The 15,919-nt window shown below is 35.8% G+C and overlaps 1 protein-coding gene across 1 annotated transcript; it reads right to left on the bottom strand.

The window, feature by feature from the left end:
- Window positions 1-14,272: 14,272 nt before the first annotated feature.
- LOC105210795 (uncharacterized) lies at window positions 14,273-15,576 on the bottom strand. The gene has a single exon (XM_011181941.3). It carries the CDS (start codon window positions 15,509-15,511, stop codon window positions 14,366-14,368), a length of 1,146 nt encoding a protein of 381 aa, XP_011180243.1. The 5' UTR covers window positions 15,512-15,576; the 3' UTR covers window positions 14,273-14,365.
- Window positions 15,577-15,919: the final 343 nt, after the last annotated feature.

Here is a 15,919-nt window from a genome sequence, read left to right as displayed (position 1 = left end):
TTCAGCTTTTTACCGATTCGAATAATACATATTATCATTCAACATTATTAAGCAGACAGAACTTTCGTTCTCGCTTAGATTTTCAATAATTTTGTGTTTGTTTTTGAGCGGTTTTTCCTAATTAATTAATTTAATTTAATTTCCATAAATAAAAGAAATCTTTTTTTTTGCAAAAAGATGCCATCTCTTCCATGCTAGTATTTCATTTATCATCACTTTAAATCACTGTGACGCTACCATTGCTATGCCAAAACGGCAATTGCTGACATTTGCAACAAGAGCCACAAACAACAACAATAACAACGACGATAGACAAGAATTGCGTACTACTATATAGTAGCGTCATGGACGCGACTCTTCACTCGTCACAAAATCAACGCAAGCGGGTGCCTCAACATTTCGGTTGGTTGACTGACTGACTGACTGGTTGCTTGGGTGCTGCAACCTAATGGCATCAAATTTCAATTAAGGAATTTTCTGCTCAGATTTGTTTTTTTGTTGTTGTTCATTTCATTTCATTTAGCCTGACGAATTTGAAAGATCACGGAAAATAAATAAAAACGCAGCAATGCAGTGTGAATTGAAAGCAGCAACAACAATATAGTGGTGCCACCGAAAATCTGTGTAATATTGCATACAAAAAAAGGTGACAATCAGAGGTGTTGCAGGGTTGAAAACAAAAACAAAGCGTTGTGCTTGCATTCTCGAGAATATATGTAGGTTGCTAGGATGCAGCATAAAAAAAGGTATAGAATGAACGAAGAAAAAAAACAGTCGAACTGAGACCAATAAATCTCTAAAGACAGTGCAGTGAATTTACTATGTAGCATGCAACAATACTGAAGTGCTCAAATTAGGGATGATTATGTAGGCGATTATGGAGATTAAGAGTTCATAAAAACAGTCAGAACTGACAGAAGCAGTGAGTTTTTGTTTTGGCTTTTGGATTGCACAGCACTTATGCAACAACTAGTTGGGTGGGTACCTGTTCACAGCACATTGGAGTTCTTAGATGCAAATGGCCGTAAGTAAGTAGTCTAAGCCGCTTAAGTGGTATTAAAAAATGTGGGGTTAAGAACAGTTTGAAAGATCAGTTATGAAAATGCATGCATGAAGTTAGAAGAATTTAAATTTTTTGGAATATTATTTTCTTAAGAAGCTAATTTTTGAAAAATTCCAATAATTTTTTTGGAAAATAATTTTTTTGAAAAATAATTTTTTTTTTAAATTTTTTTGAAAAATTTAAAAAAAATTTGAAAAATTGAATTTAAAATTCTAAAATTATAAAGAAAATGCAGAAATCTCTTGAAATCTAGAAAATAATAAAAATCAATATTATTTATAGTAGTGAGAAAGCTTTAAAGGTTTACAACAAGTAGTATCTATTAACCCTTAAAACCTCTGATTTTCAACTCTTATCTCTCACCCCTTTTTTATTAGTTGCATCGCCATTGGCAACACCCTTCGATCATTATTTTAATTCCTACTGCAGCCTAATTGGCTGTATGCATGAGATTAAAGTTGTTTTTACAATTTATAAATTTAATCAAAATTCTTTGGGACAAATTGACCGCAAATGCAACACGCCTGTCAGTTAATAGGATTAACACTTTATTTAATGCGTGCTTTTTTGTTTTTGTAGTCTTTGGACTAGTGTTTAAAGCTATGGTAACGATTGTTGATAATAATAGATGATATACTCTTGTTTTCAAGTGGAAAAATCTTTCACAATAGTTTAGTTGATTTTTCATGAGCTATCGAGAAATCCGTCGAAATTGTTTATTTCTGGGTTTACCTACTATCTGAGTAACTATCGAAGTACTGAAGAACTATTCAAATATTCAAAATATTCTTATGATTCGAATAAATTCTTATGATCTTAAAAGACTTATAGAGCGTTCCAAAAAGCAGATATTTGAGTGTTAAAAACTTTAAAAAGTTGCATCGATCAAGTTTGACTATTTTTAGATTCGATATCTGTTATACGAACCACTCTGGAATGAGTGCTTGATACCTAGAGCTTTCTTCCGAAAGTATCTCATGTAAGATTCTAAGATTTTCCAAGAGTTAAGATACTTTCTGGCAGACTAACTATAAGTTTTCTCTCTTTACTTTTATACAAACTCATAGTTGTAGCCGATTTAGTCTATTCGGGTCATGAACTTCGTTGTATTTTTCTCGGCTCCACTTTTTTTCCATCCAAAGCACAATTTTTTTTCTTTACCGTTAAATTGTTATTGAAAAAAGCGCTTCAGCTAATGTCAATGCCATGGCTTATGTAACTGCTTCCTACAAAATGGGTCACACTTATAAAAAGTTCATTATCAAAAAGCATTTATTGTTAAAAAAAAGTAACAATTTAAACAGCAGAGTACAACGTTTCGAGAAATCAGCATTGTCAAGCGAAAAGCCTACAAAATGAATTTAAATAAATATCGCGAAAGTTCAGTAAACATCCATAAATAGCATATACACACTTAGGCCTATACGAAAATATTTTTTTTTTATTTTTTAGTACTTTTTTATATTTTATTTTTAATACATCCCCAATTCATATACAAATCCTTCAAAAAATAAATAAATAAATATATGTGATAAACAAAATAAAAACAGCATTTTACTGCCTAAATTTGCATATTTTATTATATTGTTGTTGTCCCATTGTCAATTTTTTTTTTATTAATATAACAGCAACTATTTTTGCTTGTTGTTGTTATTGCATTGTCAATTTTTTTTTTATTATTTTTGTTTTTTATTAATATAACAAAAATAATTTTTGCTTATTTTATAGTTCCCACACTTTTGCTGGAGCTGAGGTCTACAGATTTCATATTACAACAAATATAAACAACATGCATTGTTTATATACATATACATATATGCATACATATAGATATATTTTATATTATTTAAATAATTTTGCTTATTGCAGCAATTGTTTTTGTATCTACATTCCCTGTCTCGCCGGTGTCCATTTCATGCAAACCTCAAAACATTGCATTCTTAATTCGGTGACGTGCAAGAGTAAGAGATATGTATGTATGTTATAGATGAATATATCAATATGTCACCGTATATATGTATTTCAACAATAATGCTCATATACTATTTATATTTTTATATTCTCATAAGCTTTATAATAATTAATTATTTGGTTCAAACGATGGAATTTTCGTCTGCATGACGAGTCTACAATTGTTATTTGTGTTTCACTGATTTAATTTTGGGTTTTGTTACACGTCCATAACCCAGTCAGTTATAGCCGTTTAATACTCATAATGGTCGCCGAAGCCCTGTACGCAACCTTTTAACTCGGTAGTTCTTCGATTTAAAACTTATCTGAAACAAAATCACAAACTAGTGTTTTCTGAAAGATATGTTTTCTCGACAGATAATGTCATATCTCCAATTGTATCTCTCTATAAAAAGTTACCAGAAAGTCAGCAGTCTTTATAAGATGGCTTAGACTTTTTATTTTGAAGGGTCTTCCAGAGCAAAGTGACTGCCTGACCGGACGATGAATAAAATAATTGTTAAACTTTCTGGCTGGGGCCAAAGATAAGAAAGCTGAAAACAGCTTTTAAACTCTCTTACTCGTTCTCTATTTTTCTTAAAGAATTGAAAGTGACAAAGAATGGTTTTAAAGTCTTGATCAAGGTTGGTTGAAAGGGTGGTAAAGAGAGCCTGATCGCAAGCTACCGCACTTAGATCATCATAAGGTCCACCGTGCGCCCTAGAGGTACCCTAATGAGAGTTACCTATACAACTGAGTCGATTTAATGAAACTTCTAAATTTTTCAAATCCTTGCCTCCCAATTTCTCTTCAGTTGGAGTATTGGGAGCTGTGGAAAGTATCCCTTCTTAACCGACTGAAGGCTGGGCATTCGCAAAGATAATGTTCTACCGTCTCATCGTCCTCCGCGTATGCACTGCATTGTGCCGAGGTAGATAAGTATTTGAAATTTATTGTGTTGAGTGTTGTTATTGTTTATTGATAGTGTTCATTGAGTTATGTGGCAATTCAGACCAAATTTATGCTATAGAACATTTAGAAACATTTTTTTCTAGTTGTAATGAATGTAATAAGTTGTAAGTTTTTTAATAACAAATTTTGATATAATCATTAAGAGAGCTTAGTTAGAGCACTGAGAATGCTTTAAGAAAGTTTTTTCTCACGAGTCTTAGTTTAAAACTGGGTGCAAGTAGATGTCAAGTAACTACTTTGAAGAGACGACAACGGTTCCAAACCGAAGATGAAAACTGTATTCGTGAATTTAATCAATTTTCAGAACTCTGACATCTTCTACAACGAAGAAGTTGTGGATCTCAATCAGATATCTCGATTTTAAACATTTAATGATAATGATTAATCGCCGAAAGAGCTCAGTAAAAGTATAGATAATGTTTTGAGAAAGTTTTTTCTTCGAGGATAGTAATGCGAGAAATTCAAATAAATTAAGAGGGTTCAGTTAGAGCACTGAGAATGCTTTAAGAAAGTTTTTTCTTACGAGAATAATAAACTGAGAAATTCAAATAATGGTTCTTAGTTTAAAACTAGGTGCAAGTAGATGTCACATAATTACATTGAAGGGATGACATCGGTTCCAAACCGAAGATGGAAACTATATTCGTGAATTTAATCCATTCTCAGAACTCTGACAATTACTACAACGAATAAGTTATGGATCCCAATCAGATATCTCGATTTTAAACATTTAATGATAATGATTAATCGCTGAAAGAGCTCAGTAAAAGTATAGATAATGTTTTGAGAAAGTTTTTTCTTCGAGGATAGTAATGGGAGAAATGCAAATAAATTATACTACTATATTATAGTACTTTATTTTAAAACTGTATTCAAGTGCTTTACTTTGAAGGAACAAAATAGGTTCCAAAGACTATATTAGTGTCTTTCATTCATTTTGAGAAACCTGACTATTTTTACTATGGACAGGTCCTAGTATTTCAATTTTGAAAAATTAATGATAATGTATGAATGATTAAGAGTTCGATGAAAAATTTCGAGATAATAGGTCAAAATAAGTTATATTTTAAGCTATAATGTGACATAACCTAAATTTTTGGCTGAAGTACACTAAAAGGAAGGAAGGAAGGAAAGCATGAAATAAATGATAAGAGTCTTTAACCAAAATATAAGACAATTTGATAGTAACTCGTCAAGCAATTAACAGTGTTAATGAGTTCTACAAAAAGTCTGAAATTTAGTTCAACTTCCCTACTTCTTCTATCATTCCCTACTCTTTATAGTAAGAACCAAACAGCTCTACTTTATTTCTGTAGCGCATTCGCTTTCCCTGTAATAAATTTTATTGAATGAAAATATTTATACAATAATTCTGAATGATTGCTAATTGCACTTGCTTTGTTTGTTTTTGTTGTTATTAATATTGTTGGACACTGGCGCAAATGTGTTTATATTAAAGCAACTGAATGTTTATAAATTTTAAAGTATTTTTTTTTATGAATGAGCAACTGAGTATTTCCAGTGAATTGGAAATTAATGGAAGTGCAAAGGAGATTTATGTTAAACATTTTTTATATTTTGTTTTGTGTGTATGTATGTTTATGTAATATTTGTTTGTATGTATTTGTTATATGTCTTATGTATTGAAATGAGTATTGTTGTTGTTCAAAAGTGGAGTACGCTTCCTGGTATAATTTTGTGTAGCACCAATTTTGCGTAAAATTGCTTTATCACCTCATTGTATGAATATATGTATGTATGTGTGTGCGTGTTTGTTGCATGCAGACAACATAAGCGGATAAAAGTCAATGAAGTAGGCATTGTGTCACAATGACTAAATGAAACTTAAGGACTTGTCAGCCCATGCATACCTACATACATACATACTTATGTATGTTTGAGTTGTTGTTTGTCTTCTTAGCAAATATCACCTTCTAATCCTGGTTATATGCACGCAATCCTTGCGCCTTCCAAAATAACAAACAATACAAAACAGTAGCAAACATTTGTAGGAGACAAAGGACAAGTGACACAAGCACACACTCACACACTTTGTTGTGTCTTTTCGCATTTAGACAGTCTGCAAACGCAAAGGATTTCAACAAAGAGATTACGCACGCAAAATGCCAGTCATCGACTTTGCATGTCTCTATTAATTCTCATGAAAATATTATTGAGTTGTCAGCTTGAGAATTCGCAAATTACACATTTGTAGTTGCATTTTTACAATGAAACTCCGTTCACTTTGATTTTCAACGCAGAAAATGTGCAACAATTTTGCGTTTTCGCCGTCATTTGCTGCCACCGCCGCTCAAATGTCAAACAGTCAAAAATGCACAACTTTTACACCTTTTCGTTGTCACTGCAGTATTTTCAACATTTTTGACACTCTCTGTATGCACACACAATGGACAACAAAGCCAACAATGCAACAATACGCATAAATGACAGTTTGCTCGTAATGCGTCAAATCGGCAGGATTTTGTCAATAGACGAGACAATAGCTGCCATTTCAGGTTGCGAAAGCGAAAGTTGCGGCAAAAGGTGAATTTATTGTTGCATTCATAGATTTTTTTTTCGATTTTCATTGTTTTTATCTGTCTGTCTGTCAAATTACGTCTGCATTTTTCCCACTTTATTACGCTATTTGTCCCTGTGTACCCTCGCTAGAGTGGTGACAACATCGGTAAAGGTTAAGGTCGTCGTTACGTTTTTACACACAATTACACATGTACAACAAAAACAACATGCCATTGTATGTTATTGTAATCGTAGTCTCGTATGTAATGTGTGAATTATTTTATTTGTAGGGCGTGTAGATAATACAGACAATGCAGCAGGCTGCGGGTTGCAAGGGGTGTTCAATTACAAAGTGATTAGGAATGATATAAAATGTCTGAGTTTGTATGTATTTGTGTGTAAATTTTTCTATAATCGTCTTTCTAAATATGAACTTCCCAATATGATCTCCTAGTGTAGTGCTGATTGCAATGCTTAAGCTCAAATAGGTGATAAAAATTGATCTCGAGAGAAGGTGTTGTGCTTTCTAGATATACTGAAACTTTGATCTATTTCACTATAAATTTAAATTGGGCACAAACTCCTTTTTAAATCGATGATTATTTTTGCCTTCAATATCTATTAGGTTGGCATACTATAACCATACTTTCTATGGGTTCATCAACCAATCAGACGAAAACCGTTATTTTCTGGTACTTGTTTTCGCATAAGATCATACCAAACTGTCAACAAAAATCAGAGTCCGACTGCCCTGGGAACTGAATAAAGAAAAGTGGTATATGGTTCTGATATGAGTCATATTCTTGAAACAACTCCATTTATAGGTATTGATTAAATGATAGCTAAACTGTTGAGTACCCATCTAGATTCACAGTAAAAATAAGTCCTGTAAAGATATTGAAAACTAAAACTTAATAAGTCTTGTATCCCGGGGAAGATGCGTGAAACAAAAATCATTGGCTCCATTGCCTGAAACCGATCATTAAATTGGATACAGAGCCCTAATCCCTTACGTACGTACGCAATACGTTGGTAAAAGTAGGTTAGAAAGCATGTAAGGAGCAGAAAGGAATAGGAATCTAGTTAACGAAACATTTAGATCGATGTGTCGAATTAGACCCAATTTTTAAAACGGAAAAACAACGCGTCTGTTCGACTGGAACATAATCTAACAAGTAAGGAAATGCTAAGTTCGGGTGTAACCGAACATTTTATACTCTCGCAATTTATTGAAGAAATTTTATTAAGATAACACACAATTTGGCCCATATATTCGGCATAAAGTTTGATAGAATAACGAAAATCGCGATATAGTATAGTATATGGGGCTAAGGTAATTCCTGAACTGATTCGTTCATTTACACCAGCAAGGTACACTATGTCCAAGACTATGTATGTGATTGGCGTTGCAACCGTTTAGCCGGTTATAGCCGAATCGACGATAGTGCGCCACCTGTCTCTCTCCTTTGCAGTTCGGCGCCAGTTGGAGATCCCAAGTGTAACCAGGTCGCTCTCCACCTGGTCCCTCCAACGGAGTGGAGGCCTTCCCCTTCCTCGGCTTCCTCCGGCGGGTACTGCATCGAACACTTTCAGGGCTGGAGTGTTTTCGTCCATTCGGACAACATGACCTAGCCAGCGTAGCCGCTGTCTTTTTATTCGCTGAACTATGTCAATGTCGTCGTATAACTCGTACAGCTCATCGTTCCATCGTCTGCGGTATTCGCCGTTGCCAATGTTCTAAGGACCATAAATCTTGCGCAAAATTTTCCTCTCGAAAACTCCTAGTGTCGTCTCATCTGATGTTGACATCGTCCAAGCTTCTGCACCGTAAAGCAGGACGGGAATGATAAGCGACTTGTAGAGTTTGATTTTGGTTCGCCGAGAGAGGACTTTATTTTTCAATTGCTTACTCAGTCCAAAGTAGCACCTGTTGGCAAGAGTTATTCTGCGCTGGATTTCGAGGCTGACATTGTTCGTGTTGTTGATGCTGGTTCCCAGGTATACGAAATTATCTACGACCTCGAAGTTATGACTGTCAACAGTGACGTGGGAGCCAAGACGCGAATGCGCCGACTGTTTGTTTGAGACTATACGCTCACTTAATTTATCTTGTCTTATCGGTTGGGAACGATTTTTTAACCATGTTGTCAGGGTGTCAAGAAAATATTATATACAAATTTTCATTGAAATCTGTCGAATAGTTCCTGAGATATGGTCTTTGACCCATAAGTGGGCGATGCCACGCCCATTTTCCATTTTGTAAAAAAATCTGAGTACAGCTCCCTTCTGTTATTTCTTCTGCAAAATTTAGTGTTTCTGACGTTTTTCCTTAGGTAGTTAACCCACTTTTAGTAATTTCCAACCTAACTTTCGTATGGGAGGTGGGCGTGGTTATTATCTGATTTCTTTCATTTTTGGACTGTATAAGGAAATGGCTAAAAGAAACGGTTGTAGAAAGTTTGGTTTATATAGCTTTATTGGTTTGCGAGTTATATACAAAAAACCTATTTGGGGGCGGGGTCAGGCCCACTTTTCAAAAACAATTACATCCACATGTGCCCCTCCCTAATGTGATCCTATGTTCTAAATTTTATTTTCATAACTTTATTTATGGCTTAGTTATGACACTGTATAGGTTTTCGGTTTCCGCCATTTTGTGGGCGTGGCAGTGGACCATTTTCGAAAGCAACATCCTCAGGGTGCCAAGGAATATGTGTTCCAAGTTTCATTAAGATATCTTAATTTTTACTCAAGTTATCGCCTGCACGGACAGACGGACAGATGGACAGACGGACGGACAGACATCCGGATTTCAAATCCACTCGTCATCCTAATCATTTATATATATATAACCCGAATATCTAGCTCTTTTATTTCTTGGTGTCACAAACAACCGTTATGTGAACAAAACTATTATACTCTGTGCAACATGTTGCGAGAGTATAAAAAAATGGTGTTGTTAGCTTCCTATAAAAGCTGCTATATCATCAGATTGGGAACAAGCTCCCACTATCCTCCTGCATTTTCGCATTGAATCAGTGGTCACCGCATGAACACGGTAGGCGTTAAATAACTACCAGTACCTGTGCGACTGCGAAATCTTTCTGGCCTAAGGTGTATTTCTGGAGATCTACTACTGAGATATTTGCTGTAAGCAATAGTGTTTGTACTGGATACTGCTCAATGGGTCTTGCGTTTGCAAATTGCATATGTTGCATGGAAGAAGGCGAGTTTGAGACACTTTCTCATTCATTGTCCAGCTCTCGCTAGACTGTGACTTAAACATCTTGGCAGGACAAACTTCGGAGAACCCTTTGGACTGTCCAGAATACAAATTTGTTCCGCAAAAATTTCGTAAAAGTCTTGGAGCGCTTTGTCGTTACTTGAGGGTCTTGAGTATTCATTTTGAGGAGTTTGCGGCATTAAAAAGAACTGACGACTTTAACTGTCCAAGTGGGATTTCTTTTGGCATAGGGAACCGCTCCTTAATCTAACCTGTCCACTTCAAAGAGAGTCTTCAGTGAACTATGTTATTGTAGAAAGTTTTCTCAGAGAAAGTGATCCTAACAACGAAAATGCTTTAATAAAATGAGAATGCTTTAAAACCATAAGTTTTCTTCGATTAATGGTGTGCTCTTACAAGTTGTTCCGTTTTTAAATCACAATTTTAATTGTTTCCCACAACTCAGACAAGTACTTATAAACACCAAAACCATTATCGCTTACTGACTTCTTTCAGAGAATGCATTCAATTGTACAAAGACTCTTCTGGATTTTGCTATCAGTCTGGATCATCACACCTTTTTCAATAGAGCACAGCTGATTACTGTTGACAGTTCAGAAGATGACAAAGAGCGCTTACAAATACAAGGAAATGCTGCTACCTGTTACTGTTATTTGAAAGGTGAAAAAGAGTGGAAAAGTGAAAAATCTAATCAATGCGCTCCATCAGTGGCTTGAATATGGGTATGTACGTATTTAGGAATATATATGTATATATAAAGTGGTTTAGGAGTTTTTAGACCGGACTTATATGGTCACTTTCTCGCTTCACGTTAAACTCGCAAAAATGCCGATTGCTATCATTATGTGGAATGTGGAAGTTGTAGAGCTACTGAAAAATGCTGTGTATATTTATTTAGAAAATCATTGATTTTCCAATCTCACTTTCAATCTACAACAATTGTATGGCATTAAGGCGCGTATCTTTATGATCTCTCCTGCATTTTGAAGATTAATTCTGCAACTTCCTGTTTTAGTCTGAAATTTTCGAATTCCGCTGAATTTTTTGTATTTTGAATTTAGAGTTTTTTACTTTCCTCTTTTTTACGCTTCCACTTCCCCAAGGCACCATTAATCATACCAAACGCTCACTCACCCAAAAATTAGCGGTTTTTAGTAATTGAACCACAGTTTGGAACAGCCCTCTGTGCAACCCTCGCAATGATTAATACATTTAAAGTATATACATATGTACATAATTATATTATACATATTTTTTTATAAAATTTTGAAAAAGATACAAAAAAAAACTAATATTCAACAACAAAAAAATTATACTCCAACAGTAAATCCAAAAGTAAATAATAAGCGAATGCATGTAAGTGGACACCTATAATGTCTTCTTACACTAAACGCCCGCCCTCATCATAATCCCACAGTGTCACCTCCTCCTTCCATCCCAACATAAATCACTGCGTGTGCAGCGCACTGTTGCTTAGTTGGCTTGCGTCCGATGTAGACCGATTTTTCGTTCGTGCAGGAGTCGTTTTACAATTAAATTGACGTTGCTTATTGTTTTTGTAATTTGTATATACCCCTTTACTAATACTTATACATACATATAAAACTTTATGCTTGAATGCAACTCTGCCTCGATGCAGTATATGAAGGCCTGTATTCCATGCCGAAGTGCGTGCCATCTGTTTTGTTGTTTATTGTTGTTGTAATATTTTTCTTTCGTTGACAGGCAAGTGTCCAATTAGCTGTAAAAACCTGTGAAATTAGTGTGCTTGAAAGAAAAATTTAGCGCCATATGTTTTCCTGCGTTTCATGAATGGATTGACTAATGTCGGTGGAATAACGGTTTGTTGTTAAGTAACCATTCACTTAACTAAGTTGTTTGCTCGGATTTATTAATATATTTATTATGAAAGCTACTAAATTTTTGGTTTTCTAAAAGCTCTATTTGGCGTTCGATCCACAGAGTTTCTTTAGTACCAGAATACCGGGTCTGTTAACTCTATTTAAATCTTTAAACCCTGGGCATGAGACTCTTCACTTGAAATTCCACTCACTTCGGCTAAAATTTGAAATCAGAAGTCTTATTTCTTTCATGTGAGGTTTCTTAGGTCTTTCTCTAATAATAGTACTAGAGAAGGGCGCTGTGTCGACTACACTCTGCTTTTGGATGCTTTTTTTAGTGGAGTCGGTGGATTTCTCGTACTAAAATAAATTTTTTTAAAAATACATCCGTTCCTATTAGCCATTTGAGAAGTTCTCTATTAAGTACTCACAGGTTCCCCTTGCATTTTGATCGCTTTCATCGGAATCCTGTAAATTTTGACCTTTTCCATAGAAAGAGAACTTCGAAGTCACCGAAAGGCCAGATCTACATTCATCCAAGGAAGCAGCACCAGAAACAGTTTTCTATTGAGTACTCACAGGATCCCCTTGCATTTTGATCGCTTTCATCGGAAACCTGTAAATTTTGACCTTTTCCATAGAAAGAGAACTTCGAAGTCACCGAAAGGCCAGATCTGCATTCATCCAAGGAAGCAGCAGCAGAAACAGTTCTCTATTGAGTACTCACAAGTTTCCATGAGGTGTCGGTAGAATTTTATCAGAGGCTTAAAAATTATGATCTTATTTCATTAAGAGAGAGAACTTCGAAGCCGTCGAAAAGCCAGTTCATCATTTATCCAGGGAAGCCATTTGAGCAGTTCTCTGTAGTACTTAACAAGTTGTCCCTTAGATTTCGGTCGATTTCTTCGGAAACCTGTAAATCATGATCTTATTTTATAGAGATAGACCTTTGAAGCCACCGAAAGGTCAAATCTTCATTTATCCAAGGAAGCCTTTTAAGAAGTTCTCTGTTGAGTACTCACAGGTTTCCCTGAGACTTTGGTCGAATTGCACCAGAGGCTTTAAAATTATGATCTTATTTCATTAAGAGAGAGTACTTCGCAACTCCCGAAAGGCCAGATGTACATCCATCCAAGAAAGCCATTTGAGCTGTTCTCTTTTGAGTTCACAAAGCTTTTCCTTAGATTCGGTCGATTTCTTAAATTAGACCTTATTTCATAGAGATAGAACTTCGAGGTCGACCTTTCGTTGATCTTAATTTATCCTAGGATTATACAGGACTTAAAAATTACATCTGTAGACCAAAATCTTCGACTCAAGTGGGGTAAGAATAAGTGTTACCAAGTCCACAGCAAGTAAAAATGTTTTCAAGTAGTTAGTACCCCTAAAAACTATCCTCCAAGTTCTTCAATAGAGATTACAAGTAAAACGATACGTCCAAGCGGTCATTGATAAACCCAGTGGAACTGCCACTTCAACCACATCTGCGCCTAAAATTCACCATAACAACCCGTTGCCTTGTTGATTTAATTAAACTTTCGAATAAAGTATGGAGTTGTTGTGATTTCCACATACCACAACTACAAACACAAACACAGCAGTTACACGCCGCAATTGAATTAGAAACTCGCAAGCGTTTACAACTCTCCGGGGAGGTAATTATTTCAATCAACGAGCGATAAGTTGCTGATATATGTTGCTGCTTGAGTTTTGGTGTCGAAACGAACAAGCAATATTTTTTACCAGCCCAACTCAAACCAACTACCCCGCAAGGACAAAACCAAAAATGAAAACAGTGAAAAGCAGGATGTTAGGTGGTTAGAAAAGCGTGTAAACGCTTGGTGGTAGGCAACGAAATGAGCAAAATAAATCATAACACCAACATGTTGTTGTTGTTGTTTTTACGCAGCATGCTTTTTCTGTCTGCTTGTTGTTGTTGTATTTTGTTGTTGTTTGTGGCTAAATTTCATATACTGATAATTTCATTAGGCTCCTTTACGCCGGATGCTGTTGCAGTCGTCAACTAAGCTGAGTCGCAAAACGAAAAAAAACGGATTTACAGGCACAATGGCGCAAAGCAGAAGAGCAGATGAAATGCTTGCAAGCAGTGCTGTGGGTTTTGCTTGGAATTCATTTGATTGTCATTTGACACCCAAATGAGGCAATTTTGCGTGAAATTCCGCAGTGTGATAAGCAGGGTTGAAGTGCAGACAGACACATTGCGGATATATACAACACAACTCCTGTGCAACGCTATGCTTGTATGTAAGTAGATGTCCTTAGAAATATACATATATTTAATTAAATATGTATGTGCACTTTGCAGGGGTTGTTTCCACCAGTGAAAAACAGGCTTGCTTAACAACTGCACTTGAAGCTCCGCCTACTGTTGGCTACTGATTGAAACAGCGGAATGTGTGGAAATGGAACATTTGAAAGGACTGGCCGGTAGTGTGTGAATAATATGAAGTAAGTAAGAAATAGTATAAGCACCAGCTCACGTATCACTCGATTTATAAAATTACAAATAAATTATTTCGATAAAAATATTTGTGGTTATTTGTTTATCGGAAATTTATCGAAACTGCCAAAACCAAAACAAAAATGAAAGAAAAGGTCTCATCTATACAGATAAGCACAAATCACAACTTTTTAAGTAAAACTCAACACTTATATGCTTCTAAAATAAATATTTTAATTAATGTATAAAAACAACAACTAATATAAGTCAAAAAATTGCATACAAAAACAACAACAACTCAATCAAACAGCTCATCAAACATCTTTCACCAACTTTTTATTGTTATAGGTCACATGCACTAGCCGAACACTCCTACCTACCGTGGCGATGGGTCGCATAAAATTATTTATTGTCTCTGCTATAGGCGCCAGTATATCACGCACGGAGGTAAGTATGTTGTAGACTAGTATAAATGGCGGTTGTAGAAAGCCATTGAAGATTACCGTTAATATCGGTTTAATTAAATAATCGGAAGTCATGTGTAAAAAGCCCACCGCTAGCGTATTTATCAGCGAGACGAGCACGAAACGATAAGCTTGTAGCACAAAAGTAACAATGAAAGTGACACCAATATGCAGACTGCCAAAGAACTCCGCCCAGAAGCGTGTGGCATAGTAGGTGGCACGTTCTGCCAGCACTACGGATAGTAATTGTGGCTGACAATCAGTTGTGCGCAAATATTCAGCACAACCATGTTCGAAAGGATAGATGCCGATGCGCGTTGGTGGCGGTGTGACATCTCTTGGTTGCTGCTTGAAATCGTTCTTCATTTTGCGTTGCTGTGGCGCGACCGGCTCGGGAAAATCGTCGAAAATGTTGTCACATTTGGGCGCTTTAGGTTTTGATGCATGCGGACGCGATGCACGCATGTTATCAAGCGAATGTCGTAAACGTTGCAAAATCGTATTATCGCTATTGCATTTACAGTTGCAATGGTTGGCCGTGTTTTTGCTGGCACTTTTAGGTTCCGCGAAAAGTTTGCGTTTACTCTTCTTGTTGCTGCATTTCAACATGCTAGCGGGTGTACTCTTCGAGCGGCGTACACGTTTCGTAGCCGTTTTATATAGTTGAAATTCGATTTTTGAAGGCGTTGGATTGCGTTTGCCCGGATGGCGTGTGGAGGCCTCGCGTACGGCATGCATTTCGTAGAGTAATTTGGATGGATTCTCGGTGGTTGTTTCCGTCTCAGCTTGTGTGTCATTGGAGAATTTATTGTACTTTAGCTTGTGTCCATGATGGTCGTGAAAGAGCAACTGACCATTGTCCGTCTCTGTGGAAGAAAGTGATGATTGTAGCAGATTTTTGAGCGGCGATTGCAGTTTGGCTGTGACGCCGACGTGCTGCACTTCAATCAGATTTGTTTTCGAGTTTGAGTTACGCTCGTGTGGCGTGTCGGACATTTTTATTTATGTGAATTTTATTTTCGTGCAGAAAAAAATATAGAAAATGTTTTGTTCTATGACAATTGTTGGACAAATACAATATGGCACAGGGTGAATCAAGTTGTGGTAAAATAAAATGTGGTGGATTACAATGCGAAATTGGAAAATAAACAGTCGAAAATATTTAATAAAATAACTAAAAAGTTAACATTTTTAAAAGGAAAATATTTAAATTTAACGGTCTCAAAAATTTGCTTGTTCAGTACTTTCAATAGCAGCGCCATCTATTAATATTTGGTCAAGTGTGTATTTGAGATATTTAAGTGTGTTGATAATGAAAATCCACCATTACCACAGAGGCGAACAGCTGTTGAGTTCATGAAAGCTGCCGCATTGCAAACTATTGCATTACTAATAAACAACGTA

This window comes from Zeugodacus cucurbitae, chromosome 4 (genome assembly GCF_028554725.1).
Source record: "Zeugodacus cucurbitae isolate PBARC_wt_2022May chromosome 4, idZeuCucr1.2, whole genome shotgun sequence".
Classification (NCBI taxonomy): Eukaryota; Metazoa; Arthropoda; class Insecta; order Diptera; family Tephritidae; genus Zeugodacus; species Zeugodacus cucurbitae.
This window is presented reverse-complemented; position numbering and strand designations above follow the sequence as displayed.

Excerpts from the sequence above, each read along its gene's own strand:
- LOC105210795 (XM_011181941.3), bottom strand. The coding sequence starts at position 15,511 with ATGTCCGACACGCCACACGAGCGTAACTCAAACTCGAAAACAAATCTG.